We start from the raw sequence: 19,659 nt of genomic DNA on the forward strand, positions 1-19,659 counted from the left end.
TTCAGTGAGAATGATATGCAGAGCTGCCTCCAGTTTGTTCCATTTTCCATTGGTGATCCATCTGTCCAGCAGCCTGTCCCTTTAGTGACTACTTGAGGGTCAGGCACCAGTTTTAGCTGTGTGATCTTGTCCTGGGGCAAAAAGTGCATTGCAGCACAGGGGATTGTATGGGAAGCACTTTGCAAAGCCCTAGTGGGAGTGCTCAAGACTAAAATCCCACTTCAAATACAGTCCTGAACACATTTCATGAACTGGCAACACAGTTTAGGGATTGAGTCAGAAATGAGACCTGGGCCATGTCTGTCTCTGTTATTCTATATTAATAACTTTGTGATCTGTTCTGGTGCAGGCAGGGCTTGCAGAAATATTTGAGCAAATGGGGTAAGTGTTAGAAATGCCTTAAAGCTGAATGGGTTTCCGTAACAAGGAAAAAACTTTCCTTGCTGCTTGTTTACTTCTGATTTATTCCCCAGTAAAAAGGGGTGAAGTTTGCCCATTCCCTACTAAACCCACTAAACTCCAGTGAAGTGTCTGATGTGTTATTGTCATTCCCTCACAAAAGCAGCTGGGATAGCATGGGAAAACAGTCCCATCACTTTGGGGGAATCAGAAGGGTGGAAGAGGCTGGTCTCTCATCTGACAAATAAATTAGCATCAAAACCATGATGTTTAGAGAATAAATTGCTGTTTCCTCCATTACTGGCATTTCATAGCTTGCAACCACTGAAAGCACAGTCACTGATCTAACCATTAAGCCAAGCTCTTCTGGGAGAGGGAAGGAAAACAAATGCTGAGATGACATTTATTAGGTGTGCTTGTTCAGGCAGTCCATTACTGCTCTGGCTCCTCGCTCTACATGCTGAGGGGCTGATCCTGCATGGAAGTCAATGGATGTCTTTGCACTCCCCTGGCTCACTCCACTGAAAAGGAACAGGCACAGACTGAGGAGGAAGGGGAAATAGTGGAGCTAATTGAAAGGAATGAGTTTCAGGAGGAGCTGTAGAGCCCAGCCAGGTGCTTGTAACTGTACACGAGTTATTGTGCTGTAGCTGAGGAAAGATCAGGCAGTGGGAAATGCTGCCTGATGGAAAGGGATACTGGCTGCTAAAATGTCATTTTTACACATGTAGTTTTATTGCTGTCTCTCTTGTTGGAGTCTGCTTCTCTTGTGTCTCACTACTTTTATACTATAATATCCTTGTGGTACAAGCACTGGCACCAGAACCTGTAGAGAGTTCCACTTATCTTCATGTTCTTGATAAATCATCACATAGGGGAACTTACTATGGAGCTACAAGCCCTGGAGTTCAGATTCCACAGCAATCTTGCAGTTAAAACCTCTAGAGAAGGGATGGAATGATCTTGGTGGTGTTGATGCACTTTTTGACAATGTCTCAAGTTTCTTACGTGGTCCAAACTTGAGCAGCCTTCCGGCAGTGGAGGGATGAACGAAATACAGAATTTAGCATTGGTTAAATCATAACCGAACACATATTTATTTCATCTACCTCTGTTTTCAGTTGAGCTGAAACTCAGCAGGCATCTTGGCCCCAGTCTTCTGCTTGAGGCAGTTAAACTTTCTACAACTCACAGTATTAGCTCTAACCTGGAAATAACAGCAGCTTTCTTCATATCTGGTGGGATTTCCTTCAGAATCACACTGAGATCCTGGAAAATGACTGTTGTTACACATCAGAGCAAGCTCAGCAGTGAAGTGTGATGGTCCTGTGGCAGAAATTCAACATTCTGATGTAAAATAAAAAACCTAAAATAGTTGAAGTGCTAAAACACTGGAATGAATTTGCACGTGTTTAATACTAGACAAAAAATAACAAGTGGAAGCAAAACACAAAAGAAAGGTAAAGAACAAAATAAATAAGCATTTAAATTAGTATTACTGTACTGTGCATTATCAATTTGAATTAAATCTGGAGTTCAGCTGTGTAAAATCTAAATGTGTTGTAGAACCAAATGTGTTGTTCTCTGAGGATGCAGCACACGAGCACTGTCACACCTTCGCTGGGTGGTGTAGCTGCTGTTAATCCCTTACACTGTTCCTTCTTCTTCTAGGGAACAAACACCAGGAAAGAAAAGGATCTCCAGCTTGGTTTGTGCTGTTAATCCCTTACACTGTTTTCTTCTTTTAGGGAACAAACACACCAGGAAAGAAAAAGATCTCCAGCTTGGTTTGGCCTGGCTTTCCAATTTCTGCTGCAGATTACAACGGCCAAGCAGAACTAAAATTCTCTCAGCCTCAAAAGGAAACCGGGCACCACAATGGGACTCCCCAGCTGGGTCTTGGCCTGTGCCATCCTCGCTTTGCTGTCCCAGCACATCACTGGGGGACTCATCAAGAGAATTATCCGGCAGAAGAGGGAGACTGGGCTGAACGTGACCTTGCCAGAGGAAAACCAGCCTGTGGTTTTCAACCACGTCTACAACATTAAGCTGCCCGTTGGCTCCCTCTGCTCTGTGGACCTGGACTCGGCGAGCGGTGACGCTGACCTGAAGGCAGAAATTGAGCCCGTCAAGAACTATGAGGAGCACACGGTAAACGAGGGCAACCAGATTGTCTTCACACACAGGATTAACATTCCCCGGCGGGCCTGTGGCTGTGCAGCTGCCCCAGACATTAAGGATCTGCTGAGCAGACTCGAGGAGCTGGAGGGGCTGGTCTCCTCCCTGCGGGAGCAGTGTGCCAGCGGGGCTGGATGCTGTCCCAATTCCCAGGCAGCAGAAGGTAAGGCAGTCTGGGGAGCTGCTCCTGGGGGAAATTCTTGTGCTGGCTGTAGATATTGTTTAGAGTGATACTCCAATCTCTTTCAAGAATAAGCACAAGTCGACCCCTTAAATTTGAAACGTAATCAAAACTGGGAACATGTTTGGCCAGCATGCAAGGTACATTCATTCACAGTTCCACGGCTTTATGGATCTGTGGGTCAGGAGCTGGCCTGGGACCCTTTGTAGATGTGGCATTGAGCATGGACAGCACTTGGACATGGTAAATCCGTGTCGGAGTTAAGATTAAAACTCACAGTCCAAGCTCTTGGCTCCACTTTTTGTCCCCTTGAGGAAGCTGCCAATGTAACCATTTTTGCTTCCAAGTTTTCTTTAGTAGAGACCAATAAAAATACAGCAGGACATAAGGCAATAGACGAGCACAAATAGTTATAGAAGAGGGAAAAATGTGTCTGTCTGGTTGATTTTTAAGTTGAGGGAAGGAGTTGGTCATATAAGAAAAGGAATACAAGTCTTCTTCAGAATGATGTGTCCCTTTGAGCTCAGAGCAGCCTCCTGGCTGCTGATACAGCTGATGACACAATGTGCTGCCTGACTTTTGTGTTCTGGGGTGAATGGATGAATGATGTTCTATTTTGCATGCCCTAATGAAGCAGTCAGGAAAGCTTCTCAGTGAGTGGGAGAGGATTTTGAGAAGGGAGGAGGAATCCAGCATGCTCAATTACCAAGTGGCTGGCAGGGGATCTTCCCTGGCATTAGAGCAAATTAGAGCTTTCCTGGTAAAGTAAATCTAGCTGGAGAAAGAAAGAGATTCTCATTTAAAAACTTTAAAAACTTATATCCTGTAGGGAACTAGAAAATCAGAGCCCTTTTGGGTCATAAGTGTCACGCTGGCCTACGGCATTCTAGTGCCATGGGGATTAATGAACTTTGGGCTCGTTGGTACAGGTCGCCTGGACACCACACCCTACTGCAGCGGGCATGGCAACTACAGCATCGACATCTGCGGCTGCATCTGCGAGCCCGGCTGGAAGGGCCCCAACTGCAGCCAGCCCTCATGTCCCAACGACTGTAACGACCAGGGCAAGTGCGTGGACGGGCTGTGCGTGTGCTTCGAGGGCTACACAGGCCCAGACTGCAGCCAGGAGCTCTGCCCCCAGGGCTGCGGTGCCCACGGGCGCTGCGTGGGTGGGCAGTGCCTGTGCCACGAGGGCTTTGTGGGTGACGACTGCAGCGTGCCCCTGTGCCCCCACAACTGCCACGGCCGTGGGCGCTGTGTGGACAGCGAGTGTGTGTGTGATGAGGGCTACACCGGCGAGGACTGCAGCGAGCTCATCTGCCCCAACGACTGCTTCGACCGCGGGCGCTGCGTTAACGGCACCTGCTTCTGCGAGGAGGGCTTCACCGGTGAGGACTGCGGCGAGCTCACCTGCCCCAACGACTGCAACGGCAATGGGCGCTGCGAGAACGGGCTGTGCGTGTGCCACGAGGGCTTTGTGGGCGATGACTGCAGTGAGAGGAGGTGCCCCAACGACTGCCACAACCGCGGGCGTTGCGTGGGCGGGCGCTGCGTGTGCCACGAGGGGTACCTGGGTGAGGACTGCGCGGAGCTGCGGTGCCCCAATGACTGCCACAACCGCGGGCGCTGCGAGAACGGGCAATGCGTGTGCCACGAGGGGTTCATCGGGGAGGACTGCGGGGAGCTGCGCTGCCCCAATGACTGCCACAACCGCGGGCGCTGTGAGAACGGGCAGTGCGTGTGCCATGAGGGCTTCACTGGGGATGACTGCGGCCAGCTGCGGTGTCCCAACGACTGCCACAACCGCGGGCTGTGTGTCAACGGGCAGTGCGTGTGCGATGAGGGGTACACGGGCGAGGACTGCGGGGAGCTGCGGTGCCCCAATGACTGCCACAACCGCGGGCGCTGCGTGGAGGGGCGCTGTGAGTGTGATAATGGCTTCACAGGGGAAGACTGTGGTGAGCTCTCCTGCCCCAACGATTGCCACGGGCATGGGCGCTGCATCAACGGGCGCTGCGTGTGCGATGAGGGCTTCGTGGGCGAGGACTGCCGGGAGCGCTCCTGCCCCAACGACTGCAACAACGCGGGGCGCTGCGTGGACGGGCGCTGTGTCTGCGAGGATGGCTACATCGGGGACGATTGCTCTGATGGTAGGTGCAGTGTCCCTCTGAACAGCTTCCCCTTGGGCCAGCCAACAGCCTTGGATGCTTCGTGAAGGTTTTCCATAGAGCTGGGCCTTGTTGGTGCTTTTTCAACATGGTCCAAACAGCAGGATCAGGGATACAGCAACACCAGTAACTCTTGGCATCCTGAAATATCAGGGATAAGTAGTGTAGTGGTTTCTGGTGGCTTTTGATGGTCACTAATACAACAGGCTGCTGATGGTGTTGCAATGCCTTTGTCACCTCCATTTCTGCTCCCATCACAATGTCATTGGTGCTGTAGACAGCACTAGCTGGGATTTGTCACCATGAGCCTCCAGGTTCTCACAGTACCTCTTGATGCCAGGAAAAAAAGCTGAAGGAAGCTGCTCTAGCTAAGAAGAAAAGGGAAATGGTCCAGAGTCTTCTCCACATGTGTGTATGTATTCATACATATATATATAAATGCACAATACATATGTATATGGATGTGTGTATCTTAGATCTCACAGAAGCTTACAGGAAAATTGTGAGATCAGCTGGAGTGAAAACTTAGCTATAAAGTCACATGCTTGGTTTCCCAGGACCAGCGACTCTATGGAAATTGATAGAAAATTTTGGCAGTGTGATAATGACAAGCTATACACCATAAATGAGGTCGTTTTCTTTAGTAGATCCTGGGGGAGAAATTGTGAGACTAAATTTTGGTAATGAAAGAGTACTTTGGGTTGGGAGCACTATAAAAGACAATGAATACCCTTTAAAAGAAATTCCCATCGTTCATCTCCTCCTCCTGGAAGGTGCCTAAACCCCACTTTGTGATCTTGCACAGGCAGATCTATTGCAAGTATTTACTCAAATAATGTTTTATTTGACTTTGGAAAATCTGTGCAAATCCCAGGACTTCTAGCTCTACAATCACATGCTGCTGGCAGTTGAATTAAACATCTGAACCCCTCGGGACCCAGCTATAGCACTCTTGTGCTGCAGCCATGAGAGGAGCAGCTGGAACACAGTCAGCCAGAGGTTGTGTGCAAGTGTGAGAGCAGAAATTGGCTTCTGGAAATGTCTGTAGTCTCCATCAGCTGAGCATTCCTTTCCTCAGCAGCTAATTTGTGGGACATGCCTTCCCCATTCCCTGCGTGTGAGATGAGCCTTAGGAACCGCTCCTGGGAAAATGTGAAACTGGGCAAGTCATTATTTCCTGAGCCTTGAGAACTTCTTATAACTTGGCTGGGCTTTTTTTTTTTTTCTCCCATTCCCAGTGTCTCCTCCAACTGAGCTGACTGTGACCAACGTGACAGATAAAACTGTCAATCTGGAGTGGAAGCACGAGAACCTCGTCAACGAGTACCTCGTCACCTACGTCCCCACCAGCAGCGGGGGCTTGGACATGCAGTTCACCGTGCCAGGAAACCACACAGCTGCCACCATCCACGAGCTGGAGCCAGGGGTGGAGTACTTCATCCGTGTCTTTGCAATCCTGAAAAACAAGAAGAGTATTCCAGTCAGCGCCAGGGTAGCCACATGTGAGTTTAATGTTCCCTGTATTCATCCTTTTGTCTACTCCATTTGAATCCCTCTTTTGGGGTGTTGCTTATTTTGTATTTTCTGTTTTCACTTTGTATGTGTTGGCTTGCATCCCTTTCTTGGGGGTATTTTTTCTGCATTTTTTATTTTCAGTTCAGATGTATTGATTTACAATCCATTTTTGGGATATCATTTCTTTTGTATTTTCTACTTCCAATTCAAATGTTGGCCTGGAAAAAACAGCTTTCTGTACTTCCATTTTCTATTTTTTTCCAATATCAGGAATTGTGTTAGAAGCAGAATTCACAAGCTCTTCGGCTCTCAGTGTCTCCCAATATGGTGCCTTTATGAATTAAGAACCTTGGCTTCTTTATAAAAATGCACATTTCTTTATTATAATGTGCATTTCTTTACTGTAATGTTCATTTAAAAAACTCTGGTAATTCTTCCTGAGAAAAAAATTAAAAATGTAACAGCATATAAAAGAGCAATATGAAAATGCTCGAATTCAAACTATTTTGGCTAAAGTAGAGGTTATATTTGTCTTGCATCTTTGCTGTGATTTACTACATCTTAACTTTTATCTGCCTGGCTGTACTTCTGTTGTTCATCTTCTTTTTGTTTTGTGCACATCACTGTCATATCTAAACATCCCAATATCAAAATGTGCTCTTTGACTTCTGTCACTGAGCTCATTTCTGGAGAGCTGGGGCAGGATTCAGCCCTCCTGACTTCCAAAGTTAACACCAGGCTTCTTTCAAGAGGGCACAAAAAAGAGAATTTGAGGGTAAAATTCTTTTATTCTAAGGTGACATTTAACCAGTTCAGGAAAGTCTCTCCAAAGCCACAATAACAGGATCTGAGAAGAGTTTAACCACCTCATCTGCAGATCCCCACCTGACAGATATTTCTAGAAGTGGAAAGATGTCCCACCCCAGTGCCCTAGTTATGGGAATTTGACACTAATGTGAGAATATCCCTTTCTTCTGCCACAGATCTGCCTGCTCCAGAAGGTCTGAGGTTCAAATCTGTTCGGGAAACGTCCGTCCAGGTGGAGTGGGACCCTCTGAACTTTTCTTTTGATGGCTGGGAGCTGGTCTTCCGTAATATGGTGAGTAAGCAGTTTCACGTTTAGAATGAAAAATCTTGTATTTTTATGTCTGTACTCACTGATTGTCTCATGTGTTCCAGAAAAAGGATGATAATGGTGACATAACCAGCAGCTTGAAAAGGCCAGAGACATCCTACATGCAGCCAGGTTTGGCACCTGGGCAGCAGTACAATGTGTCCATCCATATAGTGAAGAACAACACCAGAGGACCAGGACTGTCCAAAGTCATCACCACAAGTAAGCACAACCTGTGTTTGGTCTGGGTTTAGTTGGCCACCAACAAAACATCTGCTGTTTGGGGGTTTGTAAACAAAGAGAAATTCAAGCTCTACACTGTGAGTTAATAGCAGGGGAAAGAGATAGTGGAGCTGCTAATGAATAAGTGAGGAAAAAATAATTCCTCTCCACTTTACCTGTTTGAAGCAGAAGGGAAATTTTTGTCCAGCTTAGCATGCACTTTTATCCCTTTTTCAAGATGTACATCAGCAGGAACTAGAATTCCTTGCTAGAATTTGTGTTATCCTGGTGATATTTGCATGAAAAGCGTATGAAGGTGAGGAAGCTCTCAGGGTTCCTGCTTCTCTTTCTTTTGGCATCTCCTGGGTTGAAGGAGTTTTGATGGATTTGCTTCTGATGGATTGATTCCATCTGGAGTCCAAAACTACAGGAACCAAAGGAAGAGTGTAAATGAGGATACTAATTTAAACTTTGTTTCGAATCATCAATTAAAAGCATAAGAATATGGGTGTTTTTCATGGCAATATTCATTTTTAAAGCCCCTTCTCCTTTCTCTTTTGCTTGGTAACAGAGCTTGATGCCCCCAGCCAGGTGGAGGCCAGAGACGTCACCGACACCACGGCTCTCATCACATGGTCCAAACCCTTGGCTGAAGTTGAAGGTGTAGAGCTCACTTATGGCCCCAAGGACATTCCAGGGGACAGGACAACCATTGACCTCTCTGAAGATGAGAACCAATACTCCATTGGCAACCTGAGGCCGCACACAGAGTACGAGGTGACGCTGGTGTCTCGTCGAGGGGACATGGAGAGCGACCCTGTGAAGGAAATCTTTGTCACAGGTGAGGGGCTGGGAAGGTGCCACAGGGACCACCCATCCTCCTGTGCTGTTTGTGTATTGTTGCTGGAGTTGGCAGTTACTGATCAACACAAAACCAGCCCAGTTTTAGAGGTACATGGAAGTAGAGAACAATTTCCTGTGCCTTTTATGCTTTGTTGGCTCACCAAAATATTTAGACCCTCCCACAAGAATCTAAATGTATTTTTAAAATGGGAACTAGGTTATTGTGTCTTTTACCCTAAATCCCTGTTTCAAAAACCAAATTCCTCTGAATCATTTGTCTGTCCAATGAGCTAAATATCTTCTGTAGTTCCTGTTACATCTTATTTCTCTTTGCCTAATTAGTTTAGAAGCAGAGAACGGGGTTTTTTTTCTTCTTCAGTTCTGCAAATATTTCCTGCCATTCTTTTATAAATTTACTGTGCTCCTCAGTGATTCTGGGAATGTTTTTGGAAAGTGTGGGTCCTTTAGCAGGTTATCAAGGCTTGATGCATTAAGAGAGCTGTGAATTACATCCCTTTTCATCCTTAAACACAGTTGTTATTTTGGAACAGGATTTGAGGCTACTGTAGGTGAGAAAAATGAAAGCTCATAGAATTTCTCCATAATATTCACCTTTTTTTGAGACTTAGAGTTCCTTCCAGCCATGAATGCAAGATGTTACTGAACAGAAATTCTAGATATGACCAGTTCTTTGCTCTTCTTTCCTTTTGAAAGCTGAGATTTTTGTAAAGGAAAACTGTTTTCATCCAAGTATGTTTTTCCACAAACCCATTTTATAGTAAAAACTAATTATTACAAGTGAAAATATTATTTTTGTCTCAGGAGATAGAAGTTAAATTTCTTGAACTGAAGCTGATGAACTCACTTGTCATGCTAGAAAACCTTTGATTTTTGTAGTTAAGACATCACAGGATCATATGAGAGGAAGCTTTACGGGTCATTTCACCTTCTAAAAAGCACTGTCACAAGAGACTGCTGTCAGAAGAGAAATATTCCCAATTATTTATTTATTGCTTGGTTGATTCCAGACCTGGATGCTCCAAGGAACCTGAAGAGGGTGTCTCAGACTGACAGCAGCATCACCCTGGAGTGGAAGAACAGCCACGCCAACGTCGATAATTACCGAATCAAGTTCGCCCCCATCTCTGGTGGGGACCACGTGGAGATCACAGTGCCCAAGGGCAGCCAGGCCACAACCAGAGCTACACTCACAGGTAGGGGGATGGAGAGATTGTCATTAGTGTCACATTGTTTTTGTCACCCCAGGGCATGGACATGGAGAATTAAATGTGCTTGTGGTCACCATACATTAGAGGTACAAACAAGTTTTGAGTGATCTCAAGCACATTGTTTTGGGACAAGAGGTTACAAATTTGAAATTAGATGGGATATTAGGAAGGAATTGTTCCCTGTGAGGGTGGGCAGGCCCTGGCACAGGGTGCCCAGAGCAGCTGTGGCTGCCCCTGGATCCCTGGCAGTGCCCAAGGCCAGGCTGGACAGGGCTGGGAGCAGCCTGGGACAGTGGGAGGTGTCCCTGCAATGGCAGGGGGTGGAACAAGATGATCGTTAATGTCCCTTCCAACTCAAACTATTCCATGATTCTATAATTTAGTAGACCAAACTGAATTGAAAGCCATGTGAAATGGATTTACCAGCCAGCAGAAGACATGAAGCCATTTCACTTCCACATGCGCCCTGAATCCAACTAATCAGTTCCCCTAATTCCAAGCAGTTCTGTGGAAGTGCCTTCACATCCTGAGCTCAAGAGGCATTTTCATGTGCTAGGGGTGGGATTCACTGGTGCCAGTCTGCAGCTTGTCAGCTAGAGGGTCAACAGAAACCTCAATTGTCTGCATAGAGGAAAGCAGATCTCTCACTCTGCATCCATTCAGCCTTCCTTATTCCAATGCCTGCAGGTATATTCCATGGACTCACATTTCTTCTCCTCACCTCACAGGTTTGAGGCCTGGAACTGAATATGGCATTGGAGTGACAGCAGTGAGGAACGACAGGGAAAGTGCTCCTGCTACCATCAATGCTGGTACTGGTGAGTGTCCTGGTCCCATTACAGCTCTGGAGGAGGCACCTGTGGTGGAGCCACTCTTCCATTTCTAAGAGATGCTGGAAGAGATATTTTAGAAAGTTCTTGAGTTCATTGTGATACTTTTTCCCTCAAGGAAAACAAAAAAATCCAACAAAGGTCATGACCTCTGAATCTGAATCTCATTTCTTTTTCCTGTTCCTCTTAATGTTCTGTGAGTTTCATCTCCAGGTGAGCTCCTTAATGATAATAATACTTGCACTGATCACTCTGGCCAAGGCCCAAGGGTCAGAGCAGACCCTACAGCTTGGTAGAAGGGGCCCAAAGAGGAGTTTTTAGGGTTTAAAATGTAACACAGTATGGTAATGTACTGATTCTTATAGGCTGTATGTAAATGCTGTAGGATTTGTACCTTGTACTAGATTGGTTAGTGAGAATTAGAATATTCAACACAAAGAAGATTCATTGTATTGTAACGGGAACCTCGCTCTCTTACCCTCTTACCCTCTCTCTCTCATCCTCTCTCCCCCTCTCTTCTCTCATTCCTGCTCTGAGCTGTGGCTGGCAGCTCCCAGCAGGGCCCTGCACCCAGGCCCTTTGCAATAAACCCCAAGTTCCCAGACCTGGCTCCAGAGATCTCTCGTCTCCATCCATCCCAACCGTCCTACCCACAGACACTCCTACAGATATTCCCCTACAGATGCCTGAAAAAATCTCTCAGAGCACTTCAGAGACACCTCAACTTTGCTTGTTTTTCACTTGCAGACCTTGATAACCCCAAGGACCTGGAAGTCAGCGAGCCCACTGAGACCACCCTGTCCCTGCGCTGGAGAAGGCCTGTGGCCAAGTTTGACCACTACCGCCTGGTTTACACCAGTCCCTCGGGGAAGAAGAGCGAGGTGGAGATCCCAGTGGACAGCAGCTCCTTCCTGCTGCGGGGGCTGGAGCCAGGCACCGAGTACACCATCAGCCTGCTGGCAGAGAAGGGACGGCACAAGAGCAAACCCACCACTGTCAAGGGCTCCACGGGTGAGTAACAGCTGCTGGTGGTCACCATCCCAGGGATAACTGCACCTGATTTCCTAATCCATATCTAGGGAACCTCCTGCAGAGCTCTGCCAGCATGAGAGAGTGAAGGATAGATGAGTTTACCAGCCAGCAGAAGATATGAAACCATTTCACATCCCTGAAACCAACGAACCGGTTCCCCTAATTCCGAGCAGTTCTGTGGAAGTGGCTTCACATCCCAAGCTCAAGAGGGATTTTCATGTGCTGGGGGTGGGATTCACTGGTGCTAAATCCATCTCTGTGTGTCCCTCCCTGTTTCCCTCCCTGCTGCTCCCTCACCTCCATGTTTACAATGATTTCTTGCCCATCCTTTGAGAGGCCTCACAAAGAGCTCATCTACTGGTCCTGCATGGATGCAGAACTCATTCTCTCTTTTAGGCCAGGCTGGGTATTTTTGTACATCATGTCTTCTAACATGTTTTGCTTTCTACAGCCAAAAACCTAAGAGGAAGAGCAAGCAGAATGTGTTTAACTTGGTTTGTTCCTGCCTAATTTATTCTCTTCACAGCAGGCCATCATCCCTCAGCAGGGCCAGTGGGGCTCTGATGTTTCCTATTTCAGTTTTCTCATCCAAAACTGGAAAAGGTTTTTGCCCCAATCTGGTCCAAGCCACCATTTCTGCTGGGTACTGTGACTCATATTTGCCTGTTTCTGCCATCTCCATTTGTGCAAACCACTCCCACTGACCACTATCAGATGACTTACTGAACAAGGTTTTATCCTTTGGGAAACATTTTGAGCCAAGGTTTGTTGCATAGAGAATTATATCTCAGTATAGAACACAAATAAGTCCTGAATCTTTAGGTTTCTCAGCCTAAATCCTGTGAGGCAAAGCCTCAATCTGCTCTAAGCAAGCAGAGATGGTGAAATCACAATCAGCTGGGCTACAGTTATTGTCCTTAGCAGACACCAAGGTGTTTATCCTTTTCTTCCCAGTGACCATCTGTGAGGTGAGCACATGTTAGACAGTGTGGATTTTACAAATTAATAATTACACAGCTTCACTTAATAATTTACACAGATCAAAGCTGGGTTCATATTTCCTGGCAGTGCTCATGCCAGCACAACCTCTGAATGCTTTATAGAGACAGCAATCCATCAGAGAGCTACATGGTCTGGAAAACATCAGTCCTGAATGAGTTATTTGGTGCCTAAATCAGGCCTATATCCAGTGCAGGGAAAAATTAAGAAGCTTTGAGGCACATACAGAAAAAAGGAAGATGTAGGTTTGTGTGGCAGGAGTGAGCAGAATTCAATTTTCCAACTTTCTCTGTTGGAAGACTGAGAGGTTTGAAGGAAGTCTGCAGAGATGGTGAAGAGGCAGAAACAATGTGCTGTGGAATCTCACAGCCTGGTCTTTGCAACACCAGCTTCCAAAGCTTCACAAGGTGGCTTCTTTTTCCTGATTCGCCTTTTATTTATTTATTTTTTTTTCTTTAGAAATACCTTCGTCTGGCTGCTGTATTTGTTTTATGTCTTTTCTCAGAGCAGCAGTAAACAGAGAGGGCTCTGCAGTGGGCTCCAGGGAGGAGCAGTTGACATAACCTGGCTCTGTGACCTTTCTGCTGAGCAGGAATGGACAAATCCAAACACAGAGCACAGGGAGCAGAAATTCTCTGGAAGATAAGTGGTCTCTTCAGTTTGCTTTTCCATCTACCCTCAAGACACTCCTCTTTATCTTCCTCTTTATGTTCCAGCACTTGGGAGGTCCCAAGTCCTCAGGCTGAAGCCAAACAATCCTGTTTTGCCCTCTCTTGTGGAGGCAAGCTGAAACATTCAGAACTCGTGAACCTCTAGCAAAGGACACATCACAAAATACATAATGCAGGATGGAAGCCTCCGTTGCCTCTGTCCCTTCACAGGGATGAAGTGCAGCTCAGGTGACAAAGTATTTTTTAACTAATATTCCTGATCCTGCACTCAAGGGATGGCAAAAATTACAGAGTGAAGTTTACTAAATTTTGCTGAAAAGGAAACACTGAATATTTCACACTTCCATTTGCTTGTTTGTCTCTTGTAGCTCCATAGGTAGTGTAACCCTAATGTAAGCATTGAGTCCTGACCCAGAGGAGCTCCCTGAAATGAGGCTTTTTGTGCTCCAGAGGCATCAGGAATGCAGGAGAATTCCATGAGGGACCTTGTGGTCCTGAGGGGAACAGACCACACAGCTTTAGAGTCTTGTGGTGTGTAAATACAGGAATCCACAACAGTTTTGTGCTGAATACAGGAATACAGGAATCCACAGCAGTTTTGTGCTGGAGTAATGGAAGTGTCACAGCAGAGCCCTTCCTGCCCAGAGAACCCCTGGGAGCTGGGATTGAAGCCTCCAAACCAACACTTCCTATAAACCAAGGTGTGTTGGTTTATAGGCTGGAGAGGTTTATAGTTTGGTTTTTAGGCATGGGCTGGAGAGCAGCACTCTGCTCCTCTGGAAGCTGAGTTACCACAAGAAACCCCTTTCTGTTATTAGTGAAGGTGTCAGGAGGGTGCCACCTGCCACTGCATGAAGGTTTGACTCAGAAATTAAAGAAAAGGAGCCATTTTAGTCCTTGGAGGGACCTTGCCTTGAGCATGTCCCAGCAGATGAGCAGCTCATCTGCAGGGTGAGCACATCCCCAGCACTCAGGCTGCAGCTTTGAGCTTTGTTCTGTCCTGCTCTGCCCCTGGAGCCCTGCCTGCAGAGCACAATGTGGGGCCTGGAGCAGGAGGGATGCCAATACATCAGGCAATGCATGAGAGGCCTGGGGAGATAAATGAGTGAGAAACCAAGAGCCAAGCTCAAATTCCTCTGCTGAAGGACCCAGATTGTGCAGCAACTGTTGATGGATCGTGGATGTGATACTGTCCTGCCTCTGGGAGTGAGCTTGAACAGCAGAGCATGGCTTGGAGAAGTGACTTTTCCATTCTGCTGAATGTTTTCCACAAGATTTATGCTGTTTACCAAAGGCCCTTGTCCGTGGTGTGCGTCAGCCCCTCTTCCTCTCCTGGCTTCTCCAAGGCTCAGATTGCACCACCCTTTTTTATACAAACTCAAAGAAACATCAGCAAGAATGATTAGGTGAGCCAGCTCCATGGGAAAGCACTGAGCACTGGGAAACTAAATTTGCCAGGGAAGATTGTCCATTTGTTCAGCTGGCTCCTCCTCTGAGAGCACCTGGAGCCTGAGTTCAGTTTTTAGAAATAGCTACTCCATTTCTGAGTATTTCTGGCTTGTGATGTGCTGCAGTGTTTTCTTAATGAAATTCAGAGTTGCACAGGCACTGCAAGCCCAGTTTAATCAGCTGATTAAGAGAGGGGAAAGTGTTTTAGCCAAAGGGAGCTGAAAAGAAAACCTTGCTAGGTCATCAAGAGATTGGGAAAGTGGCTGAGAGCTCCTCTTGTAGAATAATTTAAAATCCCAGATTTAGAAGCAAGAAATAATACAGAATACTTCTTGCTCTATCCCAAGGGGTTGGGGAAATGTCACAAGTATCCTTTTTAGTAAAACCACCAGAGAAACATTCCAGTGGAATTCCTCAAAAGGCCAACACCACTCCACAGACAGATTCAGGCCAGGCTCACCCTGGAGATTTTACCAAGAGATATTGAGCTATTTCCTAAGCTGACAGTAAGAAGTGTTCCAGCCTGGGAAGGAGTGTATGGTTTTTATCCATCCAGTTTCCTTTTTCATCTTCTATCTCTGTTCATTCATCTCACCACTGTGAATCATTCTCTGGCTGTCACCCACCCACCCAAAGCTCCCAGAGCTCTCTGTTTTTTCTGCCCCTCTCTTGTTAAATCAAGTGTTTGAGCTCACTGTTCTTGTTATTCTACAGTTTGATTGTTTTCCAGATTTTCCATTATCTGTTACAGCATTCTGCCTGCTAAACAAAGAACACTGATATTTCTGTGGTATCAGAGTATTTTCCATGTATTCATATCATTTTCATTTGTCCATCTCTTGCTTGTTTGTACACAAAGCCACATATTCCTCTGATACACATGAATTATGTGGGATATATGAGTGTTAATATCTGTGGTAGAGGAAAACTATTTTTTCTCACCCACAAATTCATTTGTGGAGTCATTAAGTCCAAGGTAATATTCAGAATTATATTCCCTATGTTCCATGGGACAACCTGTACATGGAACCGCCATGTAGCTGCCAAGGTTGGCACAATAAAATAAATCCACTTGTGAATCCAGCAAATTTCTGGATTCAAATCTCACACAGGTGGTTGGTCCCTCAGGTTTTCTATAATATATTTGAACTGCTGCTGCATTTTCCGTCTAGATTGGAGTCACCAAATCCTTGTGTGGCTGTGCTAGAACAGGCAGGGATGCTGGAGAAATGTGCGGTGGTCAGGGAAAATGAGGAAAAATGAGGGGCCAGCTTTGACTGATCTTACACAGGGTTCTCTCACACACCCTCAGTACATCAGGAGGGTAATGCCACCCTAATTTTATGTTGCCTCTTTGTATTTTGGAATGTTTCATCTTCAGTTTAAAGTTCAGGGTTCATTTCCCAGGAGTAGTTGTCCCTGTGGGATGCACTGCTCCTCTCTCCTCCCCACTGAGCTGCCCACTCTTGTCTTCAGCAGAAACCCTTCCAGCAAAGCCCAGCCCAGCACAGCCCAGCTTTGGTTTGGAAAGACAGGAGTCTGCTAAGGCAGGCAGGAGCCTCCCCTGAAATAGAGAATGTAAACCCTCCCCACCCTTCCAAATTGCTATAAATTTTAAATTAAGGGGCTCTCAGGCAAAAATATGGGAGCAGGAATAACAGTTCTTTAATAGGGAAAAGAAAAAAATAAAATGATAAAATGAACAATGCAGTGCACTAGAACAACACTGACAGAGTCAGAACCCAACCTGACACCCTGTGGGTCAGGGTGTTGGTGGCAGTCCCATTGGAATTGTGGCTGCAGCCCTCCTGCAGTGTCAGGGGTGGTTCTGTTGGAGCAAGGGGATCTGTAGAGAAGGATGTATTCTTCCTCTGAAGATCCAGTGGAAGGAGAGGCAGCTGCTGTTCCTCTGGGGAATCCCGTGGAGAAAGCCGTGCTGGTGTCTCAAAACCTCTGGATTATATCTGGGTAGCAATGCTTGGCTCCTCCCTCTGGGCGGAGCATCTCCCAACGGGATGTTATAGTTCTTATCAGCCATGCAGTGACATTCAATAGTCTGTTATCAGCAATGTCCCCTCCCGAGGGAGGAGTGATTGTGGTCACTCAAAGAGAGAGATAAGGCAAACTGCCCACTTGACAAAGGTAATCTGCCATACAGATGGTAATGGAAAACATCTTGCATTGCAATCTGAAACACCAGCCCCTCAAAGCCCAGCCACCTCTGTGCCTGTTAAATTATCAAGTTTTAGACTAAACAAGTGCCCTTGCTCTTGATGTTGTAATTTTTTGCCTGTTCCCAGAACAGGAAAGACCTGCTTGGCACCTGCTGATGCACAAGCAGCTGGGAGCTGCAGAATGGTTCCAAACCGTCCTGCATTGTTCCACGAGCTGCCCTGGAGCAGGCAGATAACAGTTCTGACAGGGGTTTACTGGGAAAGAGGGGATGATGGCAGTGGTGAGCATTGTAGCTGTGCTGGTATGATGGAAATACGCTTATCTCCAGGATGCAGCATAGGCAGAGCCTGTTCAAATCATGTCTGGGGTGAATTAAAGGCATTTCTTACCTAAATCATGACTATTAATGCCAGATGTAAATATAAATATTCATATTATATATAAATATAAATCAGTCTTTGCCTCACAGGCTTCTCTCCATCCCAGAGGTGAGCAGAAAACAATGTTTCCACACCTGTAGTTAACCTGAGAGAATATTTACAAGCTAACATTTCTGCATCCATTTGAAAACATTTCTAATTGATTTTGCTCCTCTGAAGATGTATTTCTTTGTGAGGGATGTGTGAATTTGGAGACATGTAATGAATCCTGAGCAGATATTTGTGCTGAGCTGATGGATGGTGCTCGATGACTTGCTCTCTCTTATTGAATGGAAGTGGAGCATGAAAGCAAGGAAGTCACCGAGGTGTGAAATGATGAGGCTTCCCACTAATGAGGAGATAATTCTGCATGTCAGAGAAATCCCCTGCCTGGTGCCTTGTGCCCGGCATCAGAAACTCTTTGGCTGTGACCTCCACAGTTCTCAGATTTCCAGAATCTGACTGTTCTACAGGATAAATCCACAGATCATTCAGCATGTCTCCCCTTTCCATTCCTGGATTTTCTATAAGAAATATTTTTTTAAGTTCTTTCTATCCTAGTTTTTAGGCAAGAATGTGCATCCTCTCCACTTTATTCTGCATGTATCACAATGCATAACTCTTCCAAGCCTGTTTTTGGTGGGATATGAGGAGCTTTAGCCTGTTTCTGCTGTGATTTCTCAGCCTGGGTTTGGATGTGTTTGTGATTTTTGGCATGAATTCCCTCCATGGTTTGTGTCAGGAGTATTCACTGATGGGTGTAGGAAAGACAAAGGACCTGTTTGGATACTGAGGGTTCCAATGTGATGTAAATGAGCAAAGTTCTTTGGAAGTAATCAAAGAGAACTGATTTCCATCAGCTGAGGATGTGCCAGCTCCCTGCTGGAAGCATTCCATCTCCTCTCTGTTTGCTGCTCAGGGTGGCTCTGTGAGAACCAGGCTGTGTGTTCTGCTGCTCCCTTTGCTCCAGGCCTGGTTTCAGTCTCCAAAACCAGGAGAACTCCTCTGCTTGCTTTGTTTTCAGGGCTCCTAATGCACAGCCCACAGAGTGTGTTGGAGTAGGTGTTAGCTGTTTTTTGGCGGCTTATTATCAGGAAATTTTAGCACTTTTTAGCACTTCTGGCCACTACACGTGGAGAATCATTCAGAGAAACACCATTTGATCCTCCCAGCACTGCACCGACCCTGCTCAGTTATTTAACATCCCCCAGCCCTGAGTCTCCTGCTCTGCTTTTATTGCCCCTCACTCACCCAGCTCAGAATCACTGTGGCTCTTCATGGCCTTAATATAACCCCCAGGGCTTCCAGCAGTTCCACCCTGTCCTGGGCAGCACAGGATGAGGTATTTGATCAATTCCCTATCACTCTAAAAGGCCTGTCCACTTTAAACAGGACACAGGAAATGTTTCTGCTGGGAAGTCTTTGAGAAACAGAAATTCCCAATCTCCCAGCTGGCACACAATTCCAGATTAACCTCAGTGGAAGTATCCAATGCCAGCTCTCTTGGTCCCTGGAAGCTCTACCTGCTGCAGGCATTTCCCATGGATTCACAGCCGCCTGTTCCTTTTCTGCTTCAAAACCCAGAACTTCATTTCCATATGGCTTTGGTATGGATTTTAGGCTTTGTGAGTGATGCTTTTCCTCTTGGCTGGTTTATTCTTCCTTTTGCATGAGATGAAACTCTTACAGCTGTGGACAGCCTGGGGTGGTGCAGCATGGACAATGGAAGGTGCTGCAGCATCAAATCTCTCTTTTCAAATTGCATGCAAAGAGAGACATGGATGCATCTGCTGCTGATAAGGGATGTGGGAACAGAGAGATGCTGCATGTGCTTGTCTGGATTATGCTCAAACACAGCAGGAGTTTGGCATGGAAGTGATGATGCCAGAGAGAAAAAAAGATTGTGAGACCTTTCAAACTCCCACCTCTTGATGGAACCCCTGTTCCATCAATTTCACAAGGTGACAGAGGTGAGTTCAGTAATGACCAAAGCACCAGGGTGGGAGCCCGGATCTAAGGACTGCACTTGTTCAGCCCTCAAAACCAAATTCCCAACAGGAGGTAAACTACTTATGTAGAGACACGAAGATTAGTTCACAGAGCCAGAACAGTCTCACCTGTCCATGGTTTGTTCTCTCTGGTTTTGGTTTTTGGGTTTTTTTTTTTTAAGAAACATCATCCCTTGATCTTTACCATGGCGCTGTGGTTGCTTTGCCATCTGTGCTGGATGGCTGA

The 19,659-nt window shown here is 46.2% G+C and overlaps 1 protein-coding gene across 1 annotated transcript in view; it reads left to right on the forward strand.

Moving 5' to 3' along the window:
- Positions 1-19,659, forward strand: part of TNC (tenascin C) — a 76,995-nt gene that overhangs the window by 23,672 nt on the left and 33,664 nt on the right. Inside the window, exons 2-10 of the mRNA XM_054284016.1 lie at positions 2,148-2,740; positions 3,688-4,908; positions 6,165-6,428; positions 7,425-7,540; positions 7,621-7,777; positions 8,349-8,618; positions 9,649-9,834; positions 10,578-10,667; positions 11,427-11,690. Coding sequence (XP_054139991.1) covers positions 2,278-2,740; positions 3,688-4,908; positions 6,165-6,428; positions 7,425-7,540; positions 7,621-7,777; positions 8,349-8,618; positions 9,649-9,834; positions 10,578-10,667; positions 11,427-11,690 — 3,031 coding nt within the window. The 5' untranslated portion in view covers positions 2,148-2,277. The remainder of the gene's footprint in view (positions 1-2,147; positions 2,741-3,687; positions 4,909-6,164; positions 6,429-7,424; positions 7,541-7,620; positions 7,778-8,348; positions 8,619-9,648; positions 9,835-10,577; positions 10,668-11,426; positions 11,691-19,659) is intronic.

Source organism: Melozone crissalis, unplaced genomic scaffold, assembly GCF_028551555.1.
Source record: "Melozone crissalis strain CALT ecotype California unplaced genomic scaffold, PUWL_Pcris_2 ptg000041l_1, whole genome shotgun sequence".
Classification (NCBI taxonomy): domain Eukaryota; kingdom Metazoa; phylum Chordata; class Aves; order Passeriformes; family Passerellidae; genus Melozone; species Melozone crissalis.